Source organism: Protobothrops mucrosquamatus, unplaced genomic scaffold (assembly GCF_001527695.2).
Source record: "Protobothrops mucrosquamatus isolate PMUCROS unplaced genomic scaffold, P.Mucros_1.0 scaffold600, whole genome shotgun sequence".
Classification (NCBI taxonomy): domain Eukaryota; kingdom Metazoa; phylum Chordata; class Lepidosauria; order Squamata; family Viperidae; genus Protobothrops; species Protobothrops mucrosquamatus.
The window spans coordinates 166,004-192,041 of NW_015386899.1; the positions used below are offsets into that span (position 1 = coordinate 166,004).

Consider the following 26,038-nt stretch of genomic DNA (forward strand, 5'->3'; position numbering starts at 1 on the left):
TGGTTATTGAAGATATTAATATTGAAAAAAAAAATTCCTTACAGGGACATGTATAATTGAAATGCAAGAAGTTAGTTCTGTTCTATTAGGACAGAAACAAAGTTATCCAACTGAATATTTCGGGCATGAGTTTCATATAGCATAATGAGCTACTTTAATGTAGATGTTTACATGATATACTTTCAAGGCATAAATCCCCATAAAGGAGTAAAACTACAATTCTAACAGAAAGAATATCATACTCAGTTATGAATTGGTTATCCACATCACATCTAATAAAATTAATGGATTTTGAGTTAATGCTATACTGGTATTTGCACCTATTACAAATGCCACAGAGAAAGATATTAAGGAACTGTCTGTCAAACTGTGTGGACATGACGTTACTAAAAAAAATGTTGTATAAGTCTTAATTTGAGGTCCATTGACACTTTTGTTACAGAAAGACATGCTCCCATTAGCTAGATAACATAGGAATCTTTAATTCTTTATTCCACTCATTTCTTAACATCTGCATATTAAATTTATTGATAACAAATATTGATAAAACTAGGTTTCTTAATTTTAAAGAATTTAACAAGTTAAGAAGTGGTGAAAGCTCCAACACTGGAAGTTATAAAGAAGAGATTGGACAACCATTTGTCTGAAATGAGCAGGGGTTTGAACTAGAAGAACTCAAAGGTCCCTTCTAACTCTGTTATTCTATTCTATTCTATTCTATTCTATTCTATTCTATTCTATTCTATTCTATTCTATTCTATTCTATTCTCTCAGATGTCTCAGAAGCTGAAAATGCTGCTGGTTCAAAGAGCAAAACATAAAAAGTAGTGACAGTATAATGAGACATACATTGTCAAAAAGAAGGAAAAAAGACAATATAAAAAGTGCTCTAATAAAAAAAATGAAAAACTTTGACAAAGAAATGAAGATGGCAGATAGCTTTTTTCCCCCTCCCCTTGGGCTCAAGAATAAGTAAAATGGGCAGTACACTGGAGTTGTAAAAACATTAACCCTAAGAAAGAAAGCAAACAAAACAAACTTAGAGAAAATCATGAAGAATAAGAACATTTCAATGATAACTAAGGTCAGAACAGTAAAGCAATGATCTTTCCAATACAGTGTACAGCTGTGAAAGCTGAACACTGAGAAAAAGTAAGAGGGAAAAAAAGAAATACATCGTAATAAATTTGAGGGAAGTAGAATAAGAGTAAAATATAGGGAAAGACCAAATAAATTATTAAAATGCTTTTACTAGAAAAAGCTCTTGATAGCAAGCATTTGTCGGCACATTCACCAGGAGCTGAATCCAACTCAATTGTACATTAATACCACAATTTACTTATAAATAAGCCCCATAGATAATAATGAATAGATTCTACTAAGTTGTTTCTTTAAACAATGGTTTATTGAATAAAATCCTAGTTGAATAGTTCTGCCCATCACAGAAAAACCACAAACTATTTTACAAACTTCATTGTCTGGGTTCACATAACCCGGCTATGACTTAACATCATATGTGAACTCAAATCAGATGCTTTCTCAAGAAAAGACTGTACTATTATTGGTACAAAAAAAAGGAAGAGAATTATTGAAAATCTTACAAGATAATAAGATTCAGATTCTTTTAAATGAATAATTTTTATCTAATATTTAATCATTATTCAGATTTAAAATGTGAATTATCAACTATGGGGTATCATGGATGTAGTGGCATTTAGATGAATCTGAACATTATCAGGTTGTAGTGCTCTGTATCACTCACTATAAGATCTTCATATTTACTGTCTGTAACCTATTATTTTCTATTATTTATTTAGGTACCGTACATATATATATCCTGTTCAGGAAGACTTGATCTTCCCTATTACTCTTTCTTGGACAGCATTGAATTGGGCATTGCCCGATAGAAGAGATTCAGTTATCTATATCTATATATTGGGAAGAAAGGCCACTGCAGTAGAAAAACAACTAACAAAGCCCTACCACAAGTAGTGGTAGACTTTTAAATATGCATTGCATCAAGTTTCAAATAAACATGTCATGGAATATAACAACAAATTTCTAGTAAAAAAGCATTTGATACTATCTGAAAAAGTAGGGCATTTTAACAATAAGTTTTATTTATTTTAAGATTTATCTCCTGTCTTTATGAAGAAAACCAGGGTATTAATTTTATTTTTAAAAAATCCAAGTACTTCAAATCTGAGCACAAAATACTGCTGTTCCCCAACGGAATCGAAGTGCTATCCACTGGCCCTTCAGTGAAAATAATACTGCTTTAACATCCACTGTTCCCCATTACTGATTTCTATTTTGCCTCTACTGCTTTGGCTAGCCCAGGGGTAGGCAACCTTGGCTCTTTTATGACTCGTGGACTTCAACTCCCAGAATTCCTGAGCCAGCCGTGCTGGCTCAGGAATTCTGGGAGTTGAAGTCCACGAGTCATAAAAGAGCCAAGGTTGCCTACCCCTGCTAGCCACTATATAACAAACTATACAGAATCCAATGTTGTAATGCAACGGCGACTCGTGGAAAGACGGCGTCTCGTTGCTGGGAAGCAGCTACTGGCGGTCACAAGAGTCTGAAGCACCTGTTCTCTGCCGGAACGGCTTTCGGGACGGGCCACCGTTATGGTTTCCATGGAAACGAGGCCTCAACCGTCGTGACGACTTTGCTGCGCTTTGAAGTTAATAATCTGTTGGGCGATGATACGGAAAGGGAATTCTTAAAGGAGTTCGTCCCCGTTCAGCTGTGAGGCGTTTACTCCACTCACCGGCCTCCCTTTAATCAAAGGTTGGTGTTTTGCGTTTAATTTGCAGTATCTCTCGTCGTATTCTTTTATAGTTGCAGGTGGCATCAGTGTTCCACTGGTATAAAACCATAGCTTCATGAATGGAGAAAACTCTCCTGGGAACTTGTATGTCATGTCAGACTTCCCCGTATCTGTAATAAAAGTGTAATTCTCCATTTGTTATTTATATGTGTGAAGTCACTTTCCGTATTGCTGCCTTGCAGTGTCTGTTTTTATTATTATTTAGGAGAAAAATTTGCTGCAACTGTATATATAAATATGCAGTATACTTTCCCTTATCTTTTCAAATATTTTCCTCACTTCCTTTTTTATGTATGTGTTCAGTCACTTTGACTACAATTTCTGACGATTGGTAGTGCCATTGCTTCAACTTTTTGAGGGAGGAAATGCTCAGGATCCAATGTAGCATAAATGTAAAATAAACTTTAGGTAGTTTTACAAAGAAAATTTCTGAAACTCAGCCCCCAAATCGTGAAAAATATCAGCCTATTTCACTTACATAACACTGTCCCTTTCCATTTGCTTTATTATCCTATCTCCTATAGCCCTCACTTTCCCTCAAAAAGTGAACTATGTCCAGCTATGTCAGCTATGAAATGGTGCCCACCTTGTCTTACAATTAAATATTTAGATCCTGCTCATTGTGATCCAACGACATATGCCATAGGGCAACTATATTATTAAACTGGGTCTTTCCTTCCTTCCTTCCTTCCTTCCTTCCTTCCTTCTTTCCTTTATAAATAAGTCAAGGCAGCAAACATACCTAATACAGGTAGTCCTCAAACATACCTAATACAGGTAGTCCTCAACTTAACAACAGTTCCTTTAGTGACCATAGCTACAACAGCACTGAAAAAAAGTGACAACCATTTTTCACACATGACTGTTCAAGCATCCCCATGGTCATGTGATTTACATTTGGATGCTTGACAACCGACTTACATTTATGCTGGTTGCAGTGTCCCGGGGTCATGTGATCACCTTTTGTGACATTCCTGACAAACAAAACAATGGGGAAACCAGATTCACTTACCAACTGTGTTACTAATTTAACAACTGCAGTGATTCACTTAAGAAATGTGGCAAGAAAAGTCATAAAATGGGGCAAAACTCATTTAACAAATTTTTCACTTAACAACATAAACTTTGGGCTCAATTGTGGCCATACATTGAAGACTCCCTATACTCTTTCCTCTTCTTATTTTTCCCAATGTCTGGCCCAAAGTCACTCAGCTGGCTTTCATGCTGAAGGTGGTACTAGAATTCACAGGTTCCTGGTTTTGAGACCTTAACCTTAGCCACTAGATCAAACTGGCTATAATGTTGGTTCTGAACCAACAATAATTGTTCAGCAGCAACAATAACAACAACAAATAACTCAGTTAAATTGACCACCAAATTAGAACTCAGTTGTAGAATTTAAGCAATATTCTTCTGAAGTTGCAGAATATCTCTCACCTTGGTAATAAATGTAGAGATTCCACTACAACAAAAAATATATTTTTAAAGCATCAGATGTGACAGTGGTTTTCTGGCAAAGACTTACACAATATTTAAGAATTGTGCCTATTGTGATGGCTAGAAAATGATAACAAATGTTAAGCGGAGCACTGATTTTATTAGTATAGCTTAGTATACATTTTAGTACGGCAGGATCCCATTTCTGATTTCTTAAATCCTTATTATTACCTCTGCTTTTTACTTATTTATATATACAGTAGTTTTGTAAGAAAATTTGTCCCTGACAAACACATACCATTCTCATTTGAAAAAAAAGAGACAAAAGTGGTAATAATGTTGCTTTAATTTGTTCTCTTGAGACTATTAGAAAGGTCTATAAAAACTTAATTTTTAAATTTAACTAACAGTTAGGCATATGTCAAGACTTTAAAACCCTTGATATCACTTTGCAAATGGCTAGTATCAAATTTTATATTATTTAGCAGAGGAAATTAAGAATGTACTATTTTAAATTTTAAATTCCTTGATATCTGCCTGTTAGTTAAATTTAATGATTCAATATACACCATACATACATACATTCATACATACATACATATGTAAAGTTTCGATATATAGCCTGTGTGTGTATGTGTGAAATGTCCCATTTTTGCATTTTAAAAAGCAAATTTTGAGAATACATCCCATATGAGAGTTGGATCTAGACTAATCTAGTTGTAATAAAACATATAGAAGTTGGAATTTTTTTCCTTACCTTTTACATGGTAGTCAGAACTTTTTTAGCTGTTGCCCATCTCTGAACAAGAAAAAATTGCTAATATTTATAGTAGGCAACATGTAGAAAGACATAGATGATCCTGCCCTTTTTAAGCTGTTTGATTTTAGGAATATCTGGAACTCTTCATATAACTGAAAACATTACATTTAAAAGTTACAGTAGGTATACTTTTTTAAAACTATTTTTAAACTTTTAAAAAAGTGTTTCTCATATTTTTTTTAAGATTATTTTTTCATTCATAGTTATGCCCTGCTCTTTTTAAATCTTTTGTTTGAGTTCACTCTTGCTTGTTATTCTTTGAAGTTTTATAATATTGATTCTCTCTAGCATGTAGAAGCATATTTCTCTTGTTCATGATGTTCAACCCATCATAAATGATTAAAAGTCATTTTTATCTTTGCAAAATGACTTTTCTATTGTCCATTAGTGGAGGACTACAGGCCCATATTGCTGAAAGCATAGAACTCAGTGGTAAAGAATGTACTTGGTTTTAGTTTCTATTAATTTCTTGGGAGGATACCATAGTTAGAGCTGTATTAAAAGAAAACATTAAAGTGCTGTATTATATTTTATCATGTTGCTTTATCTGAAAATCTGAAAGATTAAATCTGAAAGATAAAAAGTTACTATTGGACTGGAAAGAGGCACTGGTCAGATGCTTTTATTGCTGTTTCACCTGGCTTTATATGTCCACAATGTGACACAGAAAAATGCCACATTCTATGTCAATAATGAGGGTAGATTATAAAGTGCTTAAATATTTAAAATGTAAAAGAATATAAGCAATATTGTAGTAAATATCTATCTAACTTCTGAAAATGAGTGAAAGACTATAGAAAAAGACCCACTGATGCAGACAGATTCATATAAAGGAACTGATGTTAATCAGGAAATCAGATTACAAATTACTGTATATATGACTCCAAATAAAAATACAATTGCTTTAAATTGCATTAAGGAACAAGACAGAAGCAACTGAAGCTTCTAAAAACATGGTTGATCAATAATAGCAGCAGCTCTTTGGACCAGCAGAATTTACCAAAAGTCCAAAGTTGTCTCATTGAACATTGTAGTAAGTAGATCTAAAGATTATCATTAGATGTTTTAACTGTGGCCAACCTGGAATCAGCCTCTTTGTAAAATAACTGATGTTAGTTATCAGTTACTACCCATTATCCCTTTTCTTTGGTCCCTATCTGTATAAGCTAAATACAATTAAGGTATGCCAGACATTATGTACAGCCTCGAATGATGGATGGAGTTAATGACTGAAGATAAAGTGCCTTTTTCCACTTTAATTAAGGTATCATCTTTCTTAGAAACAGCAATGTTATATGCAGAGAAAGATTTAACTGAACTTCTTATCTGTAAAGAACAAGAACTGAAAGAATTACAAGCTCGGCAGATCCATTTTCAGGAAACTACATTGCAAGAAACCCGAAAACAACTTCAAGAAATGCACAGGAAATTTAACAGTTTAAAAGAAGATTTTACTTATAACCTTAGAGTCCTAGAGGAGAGAGATAAAGAGTTGGAGCATTATGATACCTTGTTCATCCAGTTGAAAATGGTTGAAAATGCTAACCAGACAGAGGTTAGTGACCTTAGAATACAGGTGGATAAGCTGCAGCAGGCACTTGCTCAGGAAACAAAAAAACAAGAGGCTCTCAAAGATCAATATCAGTGGAAACTGAAAGAACACCAATTAGCCTTGGAACAGCTTCACAGGTAAGACTGTTCAATTCTTCCTGACAAAGTATGGTCTTTAGGGTCTAATAATGGCAATAGCCTTCTTCCTTTTGACAGGCTCATTGGTAATTGTTTTACGATAGACGGTACAAGGTACAAAAATATTTACTCTTGGGAGGGGGGAAATTGAAATTGCTATTCTTATGACATTGTTAAAAAGTGTTATTTAAATGCAGAGCTTTTATATTCTTTCCAATCCAGTGGAATACTGGAAATAAATTATGTAAAGAATTGGGTCCCATGTTAGCTCTTGGAAAACTGAACAGAATGGAATGAAATTTGGCACATAAGAGATGAAACAGTCAAAGAAATAACCAGCAGTGACGTGGGCTGGATTAGGTGTAGAGTTGTGGAGAATTACTAAAAAATTCTCGTGCTGCATCCCTTTGGAAGAGGAAATCAGACAGCGGTTTGGAATGTTGCTGGGTTTTTTTCATTCTAAGCTAACCTCTTCTCTTCTTCCAGGTCACGGAGCCATTCCAGGGCTTCCAGTGCACACATATTCTCAAACATACAATCAATGCTGATGAAGGGATTGGAAAAAATTCCAAAAGCTGTTTTTTGAATCCTTTTCTTATTTAATAGTTTATAACTATGGATGGATTTATTTATTTATTCATTAAATGTATAAGTCACTGCATCTTAGCGGCTACCGGTGGTTTACAACTGTTATAGAATGTATCAAGTAAAATGTCCAGAGTAAAATAAAATACTCATTTATTTATGCAACAGCTGAGATAGGAACAATCATGCCTAACTCCCCAAAGTGTCTCTCCAAACAGAGTGCTTCAACTTGACTGAAAATAGTATTTAAAGATGTTACACATGTAATATCCTTTTTATTTAAAAAATTGTTGCCCCAGAAATCTCAGCATGATTAAAGAAGCTTCTAGGATAATCCCTTATTTTTCAGTGAAATGGATACAGACAGAGTAAGGAAGTAGCATGCAGCATGATTAAAGATATTTCTAGGGTAATCCCCTATTTTCCAATGAAATGGATATGGGCAGAGTAAGGAAGTAGCATGTAATTGTGCTGGTCCCCAAACATTCTGTGAACACTTCAGCCCTGAAGTTTAGATGGCTCTGACCCTGTTGTTCTGTCAAAAGACATTAAACCCCCTTTTTAAGGAATGATATTGGAGACTGGTTTATATTTTTGCCCTGTGCTGACTGACAAGTTGATTACCTAGTATCTTTTATTGTGTTTTCTATTGATGTGTGTTGGGGGGGAATGCGTGGGTGTATTTGCTTCTCCTGTGTTAGTTACATAAAGTTTTTGATTAAGTTAGATGTTAGAATTACAATGTCCAACAAATACAGCGAGCACACCAACAGTGGATCTGAAGCACTTTTCACGCTTTTGCTCTGAATACTGTATAGCTCTAATTCACAATTCTTGACTGAGTCTGCTTGAAAATGTGGAACTGAGCTGCCATACCTAGTATGAAGTTTTGACAATATATGTGGTAATAATAATATTAACCAAATTCTCATTCCAAACTGGAAGAATAAAGTGTAGAGGGCTGCATTTACAGAGCATTTGTAACAGAGAAGGCATACATCCTATGTCACATAAGATAACATTGTTTCACAGAACGGAGCATGTCCACCCCATGAGGTTTGGTGGGACAGGCAGAAACTATTAGAAACAGGTGGTGGCTCAAGTATCCTGGTCTACATCATAGAGAACTATATAAGTAATATCCAGCACTATGAATTGTGTCTGCAAAACTGCTAGGATCTAGTGCATTCATGTAGTAGTGATGTTATGTGGGTATATTATGGTGCACCCAAAACTGCCCATAACGTGTTTGGGGCTAGCTGCATCTTCCAAATGATCTTCAAGGGGACGCCTATATACAGCATTGCTGTAGTCCAACTGGGAAGTGAATAAGGCATAAGTGACTACAAACATACTTCCTGATACAGAAAAAAAGATAAAACTGGATACAAAATAGATTTGTAAATGCCAACAAGCCACAGCTGTCAGCTGCAATCAACTAGAACTCACACACCCATTTGTTTTTAGGGAGTGGCATTTCACCCAGAGATAAGGATAGAAGGTCTCCAGTTCCAATGGAAAGTCACAGCCACTTGGTCTTGCTACAGATAAATCAAAGACTGTTCCTTCCCATTAAGACCCTGACAACCTTTAGGCATTGAGGAAAACCCCTGACAGCATCACTTAGTGGCCTAGGCCACAAATATATAATTGTATATCATCAGCATACTGATAATACTTAAACCCTGTACTGACAGATGGCCTCACCCAATAGCTTCATGTAGTTATTAGACTGGAATGGAGAGAGAAATATATTTCTGACAGATCAGTATTTGTTCCTTATATTATTAATTCCTTGATTTCGTAGTTCTAAAGATGCTGATATTAGCCACTATCATGAGGAATATGAAAATATGAAACAACAATTGGAGAGAAAGCTCCAGGAAGTCGAAGGTGAACTTGCTTTGCAAAGACAGGTACCGAAGGCATAACAAACTATTTGAATAGGGAAACGTTGCATTTTCATTCAGTAAACAAAAAGAATGCGTTCATTCTTTTGAAGTATTTCCCTCCCTCTACCCTCATGCAGTTCACTTTATGTGATTTTATTAAACATCTTACATTAAATAAAGATATACATAGTAGTGGGAGTAGCTAGAATTTACTTTATCATTCTACATATTAGATAATATATAGAATTGTTTCTATTAAAATAAGATGGTGTAAAATACTTTACAAAGGGGTACAGCCAAAATGCTGTACTAAATTTGCCAACCTTGAATTTCAGGAAGGTCATGACTATAAATCAGAAACAGTTTGCAAGGGCTAAATAAACACTCTGGCCTGTGCCAACACTCAGTGCTTCTCTGATTTCAGAATTTCAGCTTTGTAACATTAAAAAGATCTATTGGCTAACTTGGCATTTTAACTATTAACTGATATGTTTCTTTACTGTATACTACTTTCTGTCAATTGATTTCAGGGTAGGTTCCTTGCTATAGTATGTAAAGGTGTATAAATATTTTGAAGAGAAATAAATATATCTCAAAACCTATATATTTATGGATTTTCCAAATAATGAAAAATGTAAACAATTATAAACCTGGCAAACGTATGGATGAATTGAATAATGAAACCCAAAGAACAGGGATACATAGAAATAGTAATATTTTTAAAATATACATCTAATTGATAGAATTGTAGTAGAGCAGCATGAATAAAATAACTGTAGAATACCCCATGTTGTTTAGCAATATGGAATACTGTGTTTTTTCTTTTTTTATTATGGTACACTGGAGCCCAAATAGCCACCCCCTCCCCCCAAAAAATCCCCAGTCTGCTAAAGCTAAGAAGAATAGGGGTCTTCTATAAAAAACCTCTCCATGTATTTAATATATTGTAAATTGTAACAGTCTTAAAAAAACAATTTTTGTAAGCCTTTGAACTTCTATGTATTGTTTTATGAGATTACAATATTATTACAATTGCATGTGTTTTATTTCAGGAACTTCTTGTAGAAATTGACACAGAAATAAAGAAAAGAGAGCATGAGTTTCGACAGAAAGCAGATGAAATGAGCAATTTAGTTCTATCCCGAGAGCTTAAGGTAAGTGTAAACATGCATAGTATAGCATATATGCTGTGGTATTACTCTCACTTTTTTATTCTGATACACTGAAATCATGCTCTGTTTTCATAACCAGGCAAACTTATTTCAGCTATTAAGGAGTAATGTAAACAGATCTATTTTAAGTTCCCTGAAACAATATTTTTCCCTATTAGTCCACCATTTCAGATGGGTGACAGAGAAGTAGTTATTTTATTCCTTAATTCAGATATAACAGTCTCTAACATTGCCACAATTGGAATTAATGTGTTTCTGAACTGAGGAAGATGCCTTAATGAATGGTTATTGAAGACGTATACAAAACCCTCAGTTTGTCCACCCTGTCCTATGTTTCAGATCCATTTCAAATAAAAGTGTGTTTGTGTTCATAAACGTGTTATGTAAGAGATAGTATGGTCTATAATTTTAAATTTTATGGGGAAAATATTTAATAGCTTGTTTTGTTCTTTCATTTTGAAAGGTGAAATTGTTGACCAAAGAATTAGAGGCTTTGAAAGAAGCTGGAATGAAAGCAACAGACACACTGAAAGTGGCAGAAGCAGCTAATTTGGAGCTTGAAAAACAAGTTAGATGCAAAGATTGGGAAATAAAAGATATTACAGCTGTAAAAGATGCTCAGTACTGTATCATTCCACTCATAATTAAGAAAAAATGTTTCCATTAATTTTTCTTTTCTTTTCTTCTATTTTTACTTGTTTTCTCTTCCTCTTCCTCCTCTTCTCATATCTGGAAGAAGAAAATATGGGCTTTTAAAATATATTATATACCAGTTAGTTAAAGATGTCTCTTGAGTTTGTTCATGACTCCAAAATCCATACATATCTTTTCCTTAGATTAATCTCATGTCAAAATATTAGCCCTAAATTGTATATTCTACGCTTATAAACTCAGACAATTTCAGACTGAGTTGTATAATACCTAAATTCAAGTAGGTATATATAGGATTGCAGGGTTTTTTCATTAGAATTAGATGGGATGTTTGTACTATAGCAGAGAACAGACATACTCATTTTCTTATCTGCCAAATTGTGTATGAAATAATTTTCCTCATATAAAATAGAAAACATTACAGGTAATCCATAATTGAGCCCGAAATCTCTGCCACTAAGTGAGATATTTAAGTAAGTTTTGCCCCATTTTACGACCTTTCTTGCCACAGTTGTTAAATGAACCACTACAGTTGTTAAATTAGTAATATAGTTGTTAAGTGAATGCAGCTTCCCCATTGACTTGTGAAAAAAATCACAAAAAGTGACCACATCACCTGGGGACACTGCAATCATCATAAATATGAATCAGTTGCCAAGTAGCTAAATTTTGATGCCGCAACAGTTGAGTGTGAAAAATGGTCATAGATCACTTTTTTCAATGCCGTTGTAATTTTGAACGGCCACTAAATGAACTGTTGAGGACTACTTGGTAATTTTAGACTAGACAGAATATAGTCTCACCTGCATGTATGATGATGCAGTCACATTTTCTTTTTCATTAGGTGGATTAAGATTAGAAAGTAAGATAGAAAAATGGAAAAAATAATTTCATCTTTGTATAGGAACCATGTAGCTAAAAAGAGTCCAGCCCAGTGTAGTAATATATATTTGAACTGGGCAACCTCAACTTTTTAGTCTCTTGAAGGTGATTTATTCTGTATCAGAAACCTTGCTGATTTTATCCCAATTTTCTTAAAATACTTTTTGGCAACTACTTATCTTCAGACTTTTTCATAAAAGTCTTCATAATTTTATGCATTGCCTCTTTGTATAAAGTAAATTAATTTACTTTTCTCCAATGTTTGACAATGTAGGATACAGGATTTAGAAAGTAAACTTGCTTCAGTGCAGCTCGGCTGGGAAAAGGAAAAAGAAACATTTGAGAGAAAGTAAGTTGTTTCAATATATGCCCTTACTTTATAAATATACTATGAACATTGAATGCATTCATTTCATTAAAAGTGGAGGATTCTATTTTTAAAAGTAAACTATTAGTATATTAGTTTGCCTGGAGGCTTTTTTTTTTTTTTTTTGCTGAACTCACTATTTTAGCATTTGGAAAATGTGCATGTTGCAGTTTTGAGACTGAATTTTTCCACATCAGCAAAAAATAAAAAGTACAAATCAGCTTTCAATTTACTATGAACTCTGGATTCACATACTAGCCAGTCCCTTTTATCTGATAACAGTACAGTATTGTACAATTCAATATACAATACAGTACAATACAATAGTATGCATTCAATACAATACAATACAGTAGTATGCATTCCCAAAGGTGCTTTTTGAAAGGCAACTAGACTTTCTTCATTTTTTTCCTTAAAAATGTTTCGCTTCTCATCCAATAAGCTTCTTCAGTTCTGAACTGAAGAAGCTTGTTGGATGAGAAGTGAAACATTCATCTACTTAGTAAACTTCTCTTCTGGATTTGGTTATTGCTGCCTAGCATCAGTTCTATTTAGTGTTCTATTTTCTAAAAACCAAGAGTAAAAAAAGGAGATAAACAAACTTTATTAAGGAAATCAGATTGCACGAAAAGCTTCCAAAAGTGCTTATTTTAAAAACATAGTTTGTACAACATTTAGTTTCCCAAGCATTAACTCTGGTCACTTTACAATATCAAATAACCTATTCTGGAGAATGTGCATAGCACAATTTTTGTAATCCTGTTTAGCTAATTTAACAAGGCTTCATTGTGAATCTAATTAAATGTTAAAAAACTAAAGAAAACAACATCTTGATTTTCATTCATAGGGTTGAATGAAACATATGCTCATCATTAAAAGATCATATGTTATAGAGAGGACAAGTTACACATATTCAGTTTCCCTTTTCTATGCAGCTAATCAAGGTGCAGGGCTCTTGCATTTGGCCATCCTATTTATACAATCAGTCCCGGTACTTATTCTTCTTGTTCAGTTTACATTTTATTTATAAAGATACAACTCTGCTGCTTAGATAAAGAGCCAGGTCTTCTGGAAAGAGAAAAAGATGGGGGGGGGGGAGAGTGTTGGTTAGAGATTTGCTACAAAGGATATCACAGAAGTGGTCCAATCTAAAATGTTAAGACCTATTTTTGCAGTCCCAAAATCTATAGCCAATCTACTCTTAGTCTTGAAGCAGGGAATCCCAGAATACAGATTAAGGTCTAAAGGCAAATAATTAATTATTTGCTAAAGATTGAGTTTTTCCCATTGGCCAATTAACCCTTGTATTTGGAGAGAACTGTTTTCCAATCTGAAAGAATGCTATAAACATACAGACTTATAGCTGGGTGTTTTTTTTAACCCTGGGTATTGAAAAGATCAGACTTGTACTCAAAGGACAGATGACATGAAGTACCAACTGGAGATCAGTAAGATGCCCCAGAAAGGGGAGCTGAGATTTTATTATTAATTAATTAATAATAGGGGAGATGGACCCCTATTAATTAAACTTAATTAAACTTATATGCCCCCAAACTCACCTAGAGGTGACTCTAGGCAACTTACATTTTAGTGGGTTCTTGTGTGCCAGCCAAATATTTAGCATCTTCTACCTTCCCCTCACTGAGGAAAGACTTGTTCAGAACAAAATATTTTGTGTAGTTGGCCTTGTGTTTCAGAAGAGGTTGAAACAATTGTTTATGTACTACTGCAGTTTCTATACAGACATATGCAATTTTGCCTCATCTATGATGATAATATTGATTCAGGATGAACAGATCGGTATTACATTAAGCTCCTGCTTCCAGTTCCAATGCTAGCATTACCATAGTAGCTAAGTTCTATGTTGCTATGATTAAAATATGCCATCAAAATTGTAGCCCTAATTATTGTGTTTATGTGGATTATTAATTACCATCATAATAACCCCAATGCTCAAGTGTCACTCAAGAGATCCTTGAAAGGCAAGGTGATCAAACCTGGCTCTCATGTGTAGACCTGAAAGGTGTTACTGCATGTATGTTAAGTATATCTTTGTTTTATGTTTTTTTCCCTTGTAGCAAGGATTGCAGCAACCAAGTAGAAACTCTCTTTTTGTGTTCTTTTAAAGGCATGCTACAATAGATCACTTTGCCAGAGAAAAGGAGGCAGTGATTGTTTCAATGAAACAAGCCCATGTTGAACAATCACACAAATGGAAAAATCAAATCCAAAAACTACAGGCAAATAAGGAAACTTTGGAAATGAAATTATATCAGACTGAATGTACGTTTAAAGACCACTTGAGAGAGAAAGAGACTATTATTGAAAAGTAAGTATGGCTTGATTTGTCTTGATGTGTTTCAATCTAATGTGATCTCCTATTATACAATGGTATAATCCATTTTATATGTTGAAATATTAGGGTCTTGTGCCATACTTGTTTTCAGTTCTTTCAATACATTACCAACAGTTAATATGGGCTCTGTGTAGGAATAGTATTATACTTTGTTAAATAAATACATGTAAAAATAAAATTTCTAAATACCTGAGGCAAAGACCAGTTTGAGAACCTGCTTTGTTGAGAAGCTGCTTTCATCAGGCCATTCCACAATTCAGCTGAGAATAGCAGTTTTGAACCCTTCATCTATTTGTACTATTTTATTCAGGCTATCATGCTAAGACTATCAGTTAGATAAGATTAACTTCCTCTTTAAGGACCTTTACAATATTATATCTGCATTAGAGCTGATTATTACAAAATTTGTATTACATTAAAAGCTGATATCTAACCTTTTTTTTATTAGCTACCTTTTCTTTTGTCAATGTGTGTCTTTTGTGTGTGTTTGTGTCCTATCTCCTTTTGGATTGGAGCTTGAGGGCAAAATGTATTTACTGATGCATAAATCATTTCTGTGTGCACAGTGGGATAAATATGGCTTCCCTAAACAAATCAATGACATATCCAGTCTGAGTGATGCTCCAACATTTCCAAACAAGCAGGATGAAAATTAGGGTGGAAATATGTTGTATCTCTCCATTCATTAATGGATGGACTTCACTGTTCAAATGTGAAGGCTCTACAGAAGTGGTTCGGTGCATTAAATTGGGGTAAAAATCAATATTCTAAAGTCCAGAACCTTCTGCCTGCACTCTGAAGCAGATTGAGAGCCTCTCATTTGGATGGGATGGAAGGATTGAAATTTCTTATAGCCTAGGTTACCTTCAACTTACTTCCTACCCAATCATGATATATCTTCTTTGAGTCCTTATGAAAAAAAAGCTAATAAAAGAGATGGAGAAGAAAACATATTCAATGTGATAAATAGGACCAGTCCTATAGTTCTGCTTTAGATTCTCAGGGCTCAAGAATTAGGTCTTCATAGGTTAAAATAATACTCTGGAGGTCTTTGGTTTGTTATTTTTTTTGCTGATTTCTAATGTGTAAATTTGTGTGTGTATATATATTAAAGAATATATACAAAAGACAAAAATATCAAGAAAAGATTCTTGGGAATAGTAATACTAAATATTTTGATATATTTCATTAATGACAGAGCCGAAATTTCACACACCAGCAATAGAGCATAATTGATATACAATACATGTGTCTTTGATATGTCTTTGGCTTTCAGCTTAAGGGCACTCAGCAGCTCTTAAAAGTTCTTAGAATAGCCTAAGAATGTGGCCTTTACTGAAGAGAGATTGGTTGAAAATATTTGCTCATACTTCCATGTACCGAGTGGCAGGTCAAGTTGTGTCAAGATGCAGATATATTGATTAAGAATACCATTTATGAAAACAGTGTGCTATATATTTTTTCTTGGCTGTGCACCATAGTTTTCTAATCAGACTATAACTCAAAAAGACTGGTCAAACACCACCATAAAAATATTTGATTTTATTTGACTGTAGCTGAAATCTGGGCAAGGAGGTCTCTTTCTAACATGCATTTTAAACAAAGGTCAAATATAATTTTCCATTTACTAGGAATATATTTTGATATTATAATAAAAACTTGTAGTTTTCAGATCTCATTAATAGATAGGAATTGTACAGTTGTTGTATCAAATATGATACACTCCATGAAAATCTGCCCCACAGATCTTTACTGGGATGGAATGCCAATGTCCTTCAGTTGTTTTATTTTAGCAAGGAATGTTTCCCCCCCCCTTCTCAATAAAACTAAATAGAGATAAAGTTTGATTATAGGGGAGAAGTAAATTGGCTGATAGCTATGCATGGGTATCATGTTTAATTAGGAATGCATTTTTGCATGACATATAGGATTATCCATATCCATTATCCATATAGTTTCTAAAGTAATTTACTGTCAATAACATTTCCTTATATTTCAGTGTAATTTAGTGAGAAATTGTTAAACAAGTCCATTCTGTCATGCTTAGTTTGACTCTTCAGGATTTTATGTGTGTATTTCAGATTTGGGGCAATACTTTTGCAATGGCTGATATTATTACAATTCTGTATGAACAGAATTTTTTTCTGTACTTTCCTCAGTGGAAAACTTTTAGAAAAGTTAAGCTATGGGGATATTTTCAAGAAAAAAGGAACATGTGGGGAAAATAGAAGTATACATAACATTTATTTTTTGTCAACCATGAACTTACTGTGCTTTTTATAATGTAGAATACAGTATTTTTTTTATAAAAGTATACTGTTTGGGATATTTATATAACTTGTTTTTAGACAAATTATGAGGATAAATACCTGTTGTAGGCACTAAGATAATCTCTTGTCAATTCACTCAGAGGTACGAGTCAGTTTGAGACCCAGTTTGGTACAGGGCTAGAAACTGAGAGTTCTTGAGTTCTAGTTCTGCCTTAGACATGAAGCCAGCTGGGTGACTTTGAGTCAATCATTCTCTGTCAGCACTAAGAAGAAGGCAGTGGCAACAAAGATGATTAGGGGACTGGAGGCTAAAGCATATAAGGAACGGCTGCTGGAATTGGGTATGTCTAGTTTAACAAAGAGAAGGACGAGGGGGGACATGATAGCAGTGTTCCAATATCTCAGGGGCTGCCACAAAGAAGAGGGAGTCAAGCTATTCTCCAAAGCGCCTGGAGGCAGGACAAGAAGCAACGGATGGAAACTAATCAAGGAGAAAAGCAACCTAGAACTAAGGAGAAACTTCCTGACAGAACAATTAACCAGTGGAACAACCTACCTCCAGAAGCGGTGAATGCTCCAACACTGGAAGTTTTTAAGAAGAAACTGGACAGCCATTTGTCCAAAATGGTATAGGGTTTCCTGCCTGAGCGGGGGGTTGGACTAGATGACCTCCAAGGTCCCTTCCAACTTTTTTATTATTATTATTATTATTGTTGTTGTTGTTATTATTATTATTATTATTATTATTACTACTACTATTACCACTTAATAAATCTTACCAAGAAAACTTCAGTGGCTTACACAGTCAAGACTGACTCAAATGCACCCCCCCCCCCAAATGATGGTGAAAAGGTTTAGTGGAACTGTTAGGTAAGTGTGCAGAAGTGTACAGTTTTAAAAGCAAAAATATATACATATGAAGATGTTGTACATGCCTATCATGCTACTGTGCTCCCTTTCAGATAAAGCAATATTATGCTAAGTGCAGAAAAAGATAGCTCTGTAATAAAAGAAATCAGAGGCTGATGATAAGAGAAAAGAATAGGGTCTAAGTAAATGTAGTTTATGCAACTCCATTGTATGTTCCTTTTTACAGTATTTCTAATATTGTAAACTACCATTGCTTTTACCATATCCATAGATTGCCTCACATATAGTCCTTTCTTCCTTAAACTTCTCATCTTTTTTTTTTTTTGAGGATCTCAACAACTATACCTTTCTCAGTCTTTAGCCTCCTTTCTTCATGTATTTGTTCTGAAGTGTGATCCTCATTCTTTTTTTTTATGTGACCAAATCCTTGTAATACGATACACTTACTTTACACTGGTCTCTCACTTCTATATTTTCATTCAATATCGATTCATTCTTGGCTATCTCTTCTTGTCTTGCCACATACATTCTGTACCGTGTATGTAACCCATGCCTACCACAATGAAATTAACATCATGTTTCACTTGACATAACTAATATCCACTTCCATATAACAGTGGACAGAAATATATTTTAAAGTACCCATTTTTGCTTCTTTCATGAACCATTGTAGCAGATCATATACCTTTCACTAACTTTCTATCAAAGATCTATATATGTTAAAATTTATCTATCAGTTTTCTCAACTGTAGTAATTGTTTTTTCAATTTATACAAATTTATCCATCGGCTCCATTTTTTTTGCCATTTATGTGTTTTTTTCAATCCATTTTTTCCTGTAATTTTTGCATTCACCACTGTTACTTTTTCTTTTGTTTAAGGAACAGTAATGTATTCATGCCACCAGTCATGGATACAGTCTTCCCTCTTTCTTCTATTAGGGGTTTAATCTTGTCATTTTCTTGCAAAACATTTTTATTACCATCAAAATTACTGCCTTTCCCTTGCCTTTTGAAAATCTTAATTGTGCCCTGCTCTTTTTAACAATATTATTTGTACTTTTTTTCTCCATATACATTATACAGTATTTTTCTCTAATTTTTTCTCCCAATCTTTTCATTAACATTTTCTTTCACAATAATTTCATTAAATACCGTATCCTTTTTCATATTTCCAATAGTGCTATTCTCTATGTTTCTATTAACTTATTGACACTGTTCCAAGTGGTATCTACACACTCTTTCCAGTTATTCAGTAGGAAGATTACTGTATTTTTTCTTTTATAAAGGATAAATACATTCTCCCCTGCAGTTGATCTTCCATTTTTTTCATTTTTCTTTTTTCTTTTTCTTCCATATCTACTTTCCCTGAAACACTTCTCCCAAAATGCCCTATCACACACAGAGAATTTTTTTTATCAGCCTTTTACCTTCATTACTTTTATTGAGTCAGTGATGTATATGGATTAATAAACTTAACCTAAGCCCCCAATTCAAAGCCAAATATTTTTCTAAGAAGTACTAGGTCACCATTCTCGTTCATTTTACAGTGTCCAAATCATCAATTTATCTACCTTACACACTTGGAATACTGCATCCAGTTTTGGTTACCATGATGTAAAAAAGATGTTGAGACTCTAGGAAGAGTACAGTGAAGAGCAACAAAAATGATTAGGGGACTGGAGGGTAAAACATATAAGGAACAGTTGATGGAATTGGGTAGGTCTAGTTTAATGAAGAGAAGGACTAGGGGTGACATGATAGCAGTGTTCCAATATCTCAGGGGCTGCCACAAAGAAGAGGGAGTCAAGCTATTCTCCAAAGCACCTGAAGGCAGAACAAGAAGTAATGGATGGAAACTAACCAAGGAGAGATGCAATCTAGAACTAAGAAGAAATTACCTGACAGAACAATTAATCAGTGTCTGCCTCCAGAAGCTGTGGATGCTCCAACACTGGAAGTTTTTAAGAAGAGACTGGACAACCATTTGTCTGAAATGGTATAGGGTTTCCTGCCTGAGCAGGGGGTTGGACTAGAAGACCTCCAAGGTCCCTTCCAACTCTATTATTATTGTTGTTATTGTTGTTATTATTACCTTCTATTTTTTCGTACCAATCCACTCATGTCACTTAAAGATTTTTTTAAAAAAATCAGAATTGTGTACAATTTTTCCCAAGTTCATCTGCCTTTCTTTATCACTGTTGAAGTACTAGTTGATACTTTCTCACATACATTTTGTTGCATTATGGGGAAAATGCCTTAATTTGGAGTAAAATCCCAAATACTACAGTTGGCTCTCTGTGCTCATGAGATACATTTTTCATATCCAGCCAACACATTCAAACAGTACTTTCCTAAATACCATATCATTTTGGCATTTTAGAAAGCATCATAGACAGAAGTATTTTGTTGGAGCTTTCTGTCCTATGAGTGTGACTTTATAGAAAATTGGCCATTTTCTTACTTTGTATGTTTTCTTTAACATGTAAATGAGGGACAGAGACATCAACTCCATGAGAAACAAATTGTAGGGTCACAGACAAAGGACATACCTGATGGGAAAAATAGGACAGATCTCCTGAAAGATATGATAGAAACACCACAGGGAAAAGTAAATAAAGGTGGGAGAAAATTGTAGAAGATAGAAAGGAAAACAGTAATGTAAAGGAGAATATTTGTAGCTCAAGGTTGAAATGAGGGGTCCTTGGTGCTCTCTGAGCTTGGTCATTTTCTTGCAGACATTTCATTACCCAAACTAGGAAACATCATCAGCACTGATGATGTTAACTAATTGGGTAATAAAATGTGTGCAAGAAAACAGCCAAGCTTAGAGAGCACCAAGAACTCTTCATATAGAAATGAGTAAGAAGACAAGGTTCAAAACTCCTGTTTAATTGATTCAGAAATAGTTTAGTTAACTTGGAAGCAAATTCTTTTCTCATAAAAACTGGGGAATAGAAGATCATGCCCACTAAAGATTCACTTATTGTAGAGATCCCCAGTGGGAAATGGGCAAGTACTTCCTTCTTCCTAAGTTTTATTACTGAAGGGCTCCCCCCCCCCACTCTGCCGTTCAGTGCACTATAGAATGATTTACTCATAGATTTATATTAAATAAGGAAAACAAAATCCATTATCAAAATTCAGCCAGAAACTGTATATCCACTATCTACCCAAGACGTATACTCTCTTCATTGAAGAAACAGCCTTGTCTGCTGTTAATCAATTTCCTTTTGTAAGGAGCCCTATAGTGATAAAGAATCTGGCAAGGCATGGGCTTCCATATTCTGCAATTAATTTTTGGTAGGAAAAAGATCAAGTCAATAAAGATCCTGCTTGGCTCTTATTCTGGGGTATATAATTGTACAGGTGGCTCAGGGGCCCAAGTACAGTAATATTTACAGAGCCTACTTTGGCCATCCTATCAATAGAGGATAGTTCTTTCAGTGCTGATATAAGTAAGACAGAGTAGTGTTGATTCATTTAGACAGGTACACCCTTATTTCACTAGACTTTTTTCATTATAATATCAAAGTGTAAATATAAGAATGCAAATTGCTTAGCAAATTATAAGTCTATTAAGAATAAGTTCTACATTAAATAAATTGCTGACCATTTGTTAATTGTATACTCCATCAGGAGCTGTTGTTCCTGATCACTGTCCAAAGCAGAACTGTGTTCAATCTAGAAGATCAAGTCTGCCAGATCAAATGTTCTTACAAATTTGAGGTGTGTTATTATTTCTTTTTTTAATTAATATTTTTAAAAACACCAAAAGTGAAGGATTTCTTCAACATCACCCACTAAATAAGATGCAAATAGGGCAATAGAATATAGGTCTGCTGTAGGCTACACTAGGTTGTTTTGAAAGTCCAGTGTCTGTATCGTTTTACTAATTATAGTTCAGAGGGAAACCAAATCCTGTTCTCTAAAACAGGACACACTAAATGTCCTGGAGAGGCAGCATTAGTTCGTTGATCAGATAGAATCATCGATCTGAAAGAAAAATGCTTTTCATAATGATTGCTCTAAAACAATTAATAAGACATCCTAAAATTTTAAATTCAGTCTTCTATGTGAAGAAAGCATATCCTGAAACACAAAAGCCTTCTATACAAAAGGTGATTGTTAAATCTTGATGTGAAGACATCCAGTAGTTTGCAGTTTCAACCACTGGCTTTTGATAGGTGCAATGATAATTTAATACAAAATAATTGATGTAGAGGTTGGAAGGGACCTTGGAGACCATCATGTCCAAACCGCTGTCTTTGCAGGAATTCATTATTATAGCATCCCTGACAGGTGGCAGTTCAGCTTAAATAAATACTTCCAAGGGACTTTCAGCACTTCCTGCGGTGGTTGAACTTCTCTTACCATTATGATATTTTTTTCTGATGTCATCCAGTAATCTTTCCTCATAAATGTGAAGCCATTGTTTCTTGTCCTGTCTTCTAGAATTACTCTGAATAAACTATGCACTGATTTCTATAGGACACTCTTCCAAATACTTGGAGACAGCTATTTATTCTCTGTTCCTACACCCTTCTCTTCTCTAACTGAAATATACCCAACATGTTCAATTATTATTCATGCATTTTTCCTTCAAAGCCCTGTATAATTCTGATTGGACATAGTACATTTTGCCACTATCCTGCCTGAAATTTAGTGCCTAGAAATAGGTGTGGTCTGACCAACACATGTATACTTGTTGAAAAAAGGTAAGGAAATGATTGGCCCATTAGTGGGGGAAAGTGGCAAGAAGGTGACAAGAAACAGGGAGAAAGCAGAATTATTTAACTCGTTTTTTGCATCTGTCTTTACACAAAGGGAAAAAACAGTCCAACCTATCAAAAACAGTACCATAAAAAACAGATTAGAAACGCAAGTTAAGATAGGCAAGAAAATGGTAAGTGAGCACCTGTCCAGCCTAGACGAGTTCAAATCACCAGAACCAGATGGATTACACCCCAAGGTTCTCAAGGAACTGGCAGATGTGATCTCAGAACCACTGAACTATATTTTTCAAAGATCCTGAAGCACTGGGGAATCACCAGAGTACTGGAAAAGAGATGTAGTTCCCATCTTCAAAAAAGGGGAAAAGGACGAGGGGGGACATGATAGCAGTGTTCCAATATCTCAGGGGCTGCCACAAAGAAGAGGGAGTCAAGCTATTTTCCAAGGTGCCTGAAGGCAGGACAAGGAGCAACGGGTGGAAACTAATCAAGGAGAGAAGCAACCTAGAACTAAGGAGAAACTTCCTGACGGTTAGAACAATTAACCAGTGGAACAACCTTCCTCCAGAAGCGGTGAATGCTCCAACACTGGAAGTTTTTAAGAAGAGACTGGACAGCCATTTGTCCGAAATGGTATAGGGTTTCCTGCCTGAGCGGGGGGTTGGACTAGATGACCTCCAAGGTCCCTTCCAACTTTATTATTATTATTAATAATAATATAAATCGTAAGATACAAGCAACAAAGTTATAGTCATAAGTAGATAAAGAGATAGGTAATAGAAAATATGAGAAAAATAATAGTAATACAGTCTTACTAGATAATTTGACAATGTTGTAGAAATTAGTTGTTTAGCTGAGTGATGGCATGGGGGAAAAACTGTCCTTGTGTGTAGTTGTTCTGCTGTGCAATGTCCTATAGCATCATTTTGAGGGTAGAAATTGAAAGTTTACGTCCAGGATGTGAGGGGTATGTAGATATTTTCACAGCCCTCTTTTTGGCTCGTGCATTATGCAGGTCCTCAATGGAAGGCAGGTTGGTAGCAATTGTTTTCTCGGCAGTGAGGCTTGGGAGTAGGTAGGAATATGAATACAGTACTCATTGGTGACTCATTAAAGCAAGTCTTCTTTCAGGATCTGTTTCTACAGTAGCCACACAATCCTAGAAACAGATGCACTTACTTTAATGAGTGGCTATAAGGTTTGTATTTGTGCTCTTGTGGATTCCAGTGCATTTTTTGTACTAAATCCAAAACACTGCAGAGCCCTATGTGCCACTTCTATTTCAAACAATTTAACTGGCTGCTCACTTATCGTCTCCAAATATTATATGTTTAGATATTATCTATCTGTGTTGGAGTGGACAAAGAGGATGCTCATGCAGTATCTGAATGTGATTGTGTATAATCGTTTCTTGCTGTTCTGATTTCTTTCCCTTTCCTGAAAAATCCTTCTATCATTTGTCATTTAATTTTAATTTCCCTGACATAGTGAATATTATTAACAATCACTACAACATTTTTTTCAAATCACTAACCTAATTCAGAACAGATTGGTTTATTTGTTCATTCATGAATTCAAAACCCATTAAATATTTGGTCCCGATAGGTTTTAGTTGGCACTTTTTAATTACAGAATTTCATCTATTACAATTTCCAAAATTGCTGAACTATTACAGCATTTTTCTCTAGCTCTGGAGTAAATTGAAAATATGCATCAAAACTATTTACTTTCTTCTTTAATAACACATCACGTATTTAGGTAAAATCATTGCTAAAAACATCATTTAAAATACTGAACTCTTTAAAATATTAATATGGGTTACATATAATCTCACTGACTTTTTAATTATTAGAATCCATTTTAACACTGCAGAATCAATATTTTGATGCTATCTTGCCATTAGGCCATTTTTGTATGATTTGTATTGGACATTAATGTTATCAGTTCTCCTGAGAGCCCCAGAGCGCACTATCTAATATTGCATCTTCTTTAATATGACTAGATAGAATTCATTTTTAATGTCCTTTCCAAGGATAGAGCCATCCTGCTTCCCACATCAGACCTGCCTAGAGAGAAGAATACATGGGATAGGCAGGAGCTGTTGAGTCTGGGTATTTTTTAAATGAGTAACAGTTGTAAAGAGAATCTGGCTTCCCCACTGACTTTGCTTTCAGAAGGTCGCAAAAGGTGATCACGTGATCCTGGGACAGTGCAACTGTTATAAATATGAACCAATTGCCAAGCGTCCAAATTTTGATTACATGACTATGAGGATGCTACAATGGTCACCAGTCTGAAAAATGGTCATAAGTCACTCTTTTCAATATTGTAACTTCAGTCATTAAATGAATATTTGTAAGTTGATGATTACCAGTGCTTAGAATCTAAATGGGGTTTTGACTGAGTTTATACAAAATAGTTGATCTTGTCTTTATTCTTCTCTATTTAGCTTCTGCAAGTCTCGGTAAAAGACATTTAACTTAATGAATGTTATCTAAAATTGTAGATTGACTCCTAATAGAAGGTATTTTGAATGTAGGAACAAATCCGTATCAGTAATGTAGAGTAAATAACAATGTTTGCATAAGGAACATAACCAAATAGTAAATGTTCCTTCCTGTTTGTATTTGAATAGTACTACATGTCTCTGAAATTTCAGTAAATCCAAATCTATTGTATATGCATAATATTGCATCATATAATGTTAATATTATGTAAATATCTTACTTTAAGATTGCCAAATTTCATGATGTCCTTCCAACCACTTAGATAAATGAGACAATTGCTTACTTGTTTTCTTTAAAATAAAACAATTAAGGAGATCAATTTGGAGCTGTTTTATTTTTAAGACTTGAACATGAACTAGAAGAACTGAAAACAAACTGGGATTCTCAAATAGTTCAGATATCCAAGGAGACAGTTTCAAAGAAGTTGCAGATTCACGCCCAACAAGAAGAAGTAGTAAAGCTGAAAGCAGAAGTAATTGCCTTAAATCAAGATATTGAAAGGTGAATTATTTTTCTTATTAAATCCTTGATTTTTCAAAATTTTTATTCATAATTAATCTTGGGTTATACCACTAGTGGGTAGCCTTTGACCTGCATGTTGTCCTATGGAAGGAAGGTTTCTGATGCTCCTGCCAGATTCCCACAAACTTCTTGGGGACACCAGCAAGAAGTCGGAAGTCCCCTGCTTTTTTACTCACTTTGATCATTATGTTTCTCTGTTTAGGTCAGGAAATATCTCTGAAACAGTGACCCAATGGGACACTGGTTGTCTATGCTATATGCCACAGAGTTCAAGAGATGAAGTGAGATTCTAAGACTGATTGCTTTCATTATGTGATGCTCTGCTTCAATATTCTGATGTTTTTCTCTCTTAAAAGAACAGAGTTGTAAAGTCAAAGAAAGTTATGCTGAGCCCTCTGATTACCATTACCTAGTGGTCAGCCTCAGAAAACTTCAGATATGTCATGAACACAAT

The 26,038-nt window shown here is 34.6% G+C and overlaps 1 protein-coding gene across 1 annotated transcript in view; it reads left to right on the plus strand.

Annotated features, from left to right (window-relative positions):
• Nucleotides 1-2,772: 2,772 nt before the first annotated feature.
• CCDC57 (coiled-coil domain containing 57) overlaps nt 2,773-26,038 on the plus strand; it is a 58,150-nt gene continuing 34,884 nt past the window's right edge. The window contains exons 1-8 of the mRNA XM_015817517.2: nt 2,773-2,793; nt 6,371-6,779; nt 9,172-9,280; nt 10,309-10,410; nt 10,892-11,049; nt 12,236-12,310; nt 14,457-14,657; nt 25,405-25,563. Coding sequence (XP_015673003.1) covers nt 6,379-6,779; nt 9,172-9,280; nt 10,309-10,410; nt 10,892-11,049; nt 12,236-12,310; nt 14,457-14,657; nt 25,405-25,563 — 1,205 coding nt within the window. The 5' untranslated portion in view covers nt 2,773-2,793; nt 6,371-6,378. The remainder of the gene's footprint in view (nt 2,794-6,370; nt 6,780-9,171; nt 9,281-10,308; nt 10,411-10,891; nt 11,050-12,235; nt 12,311-14,456; nt 14,658-25,404; nt 25,564-26,038) is intronic.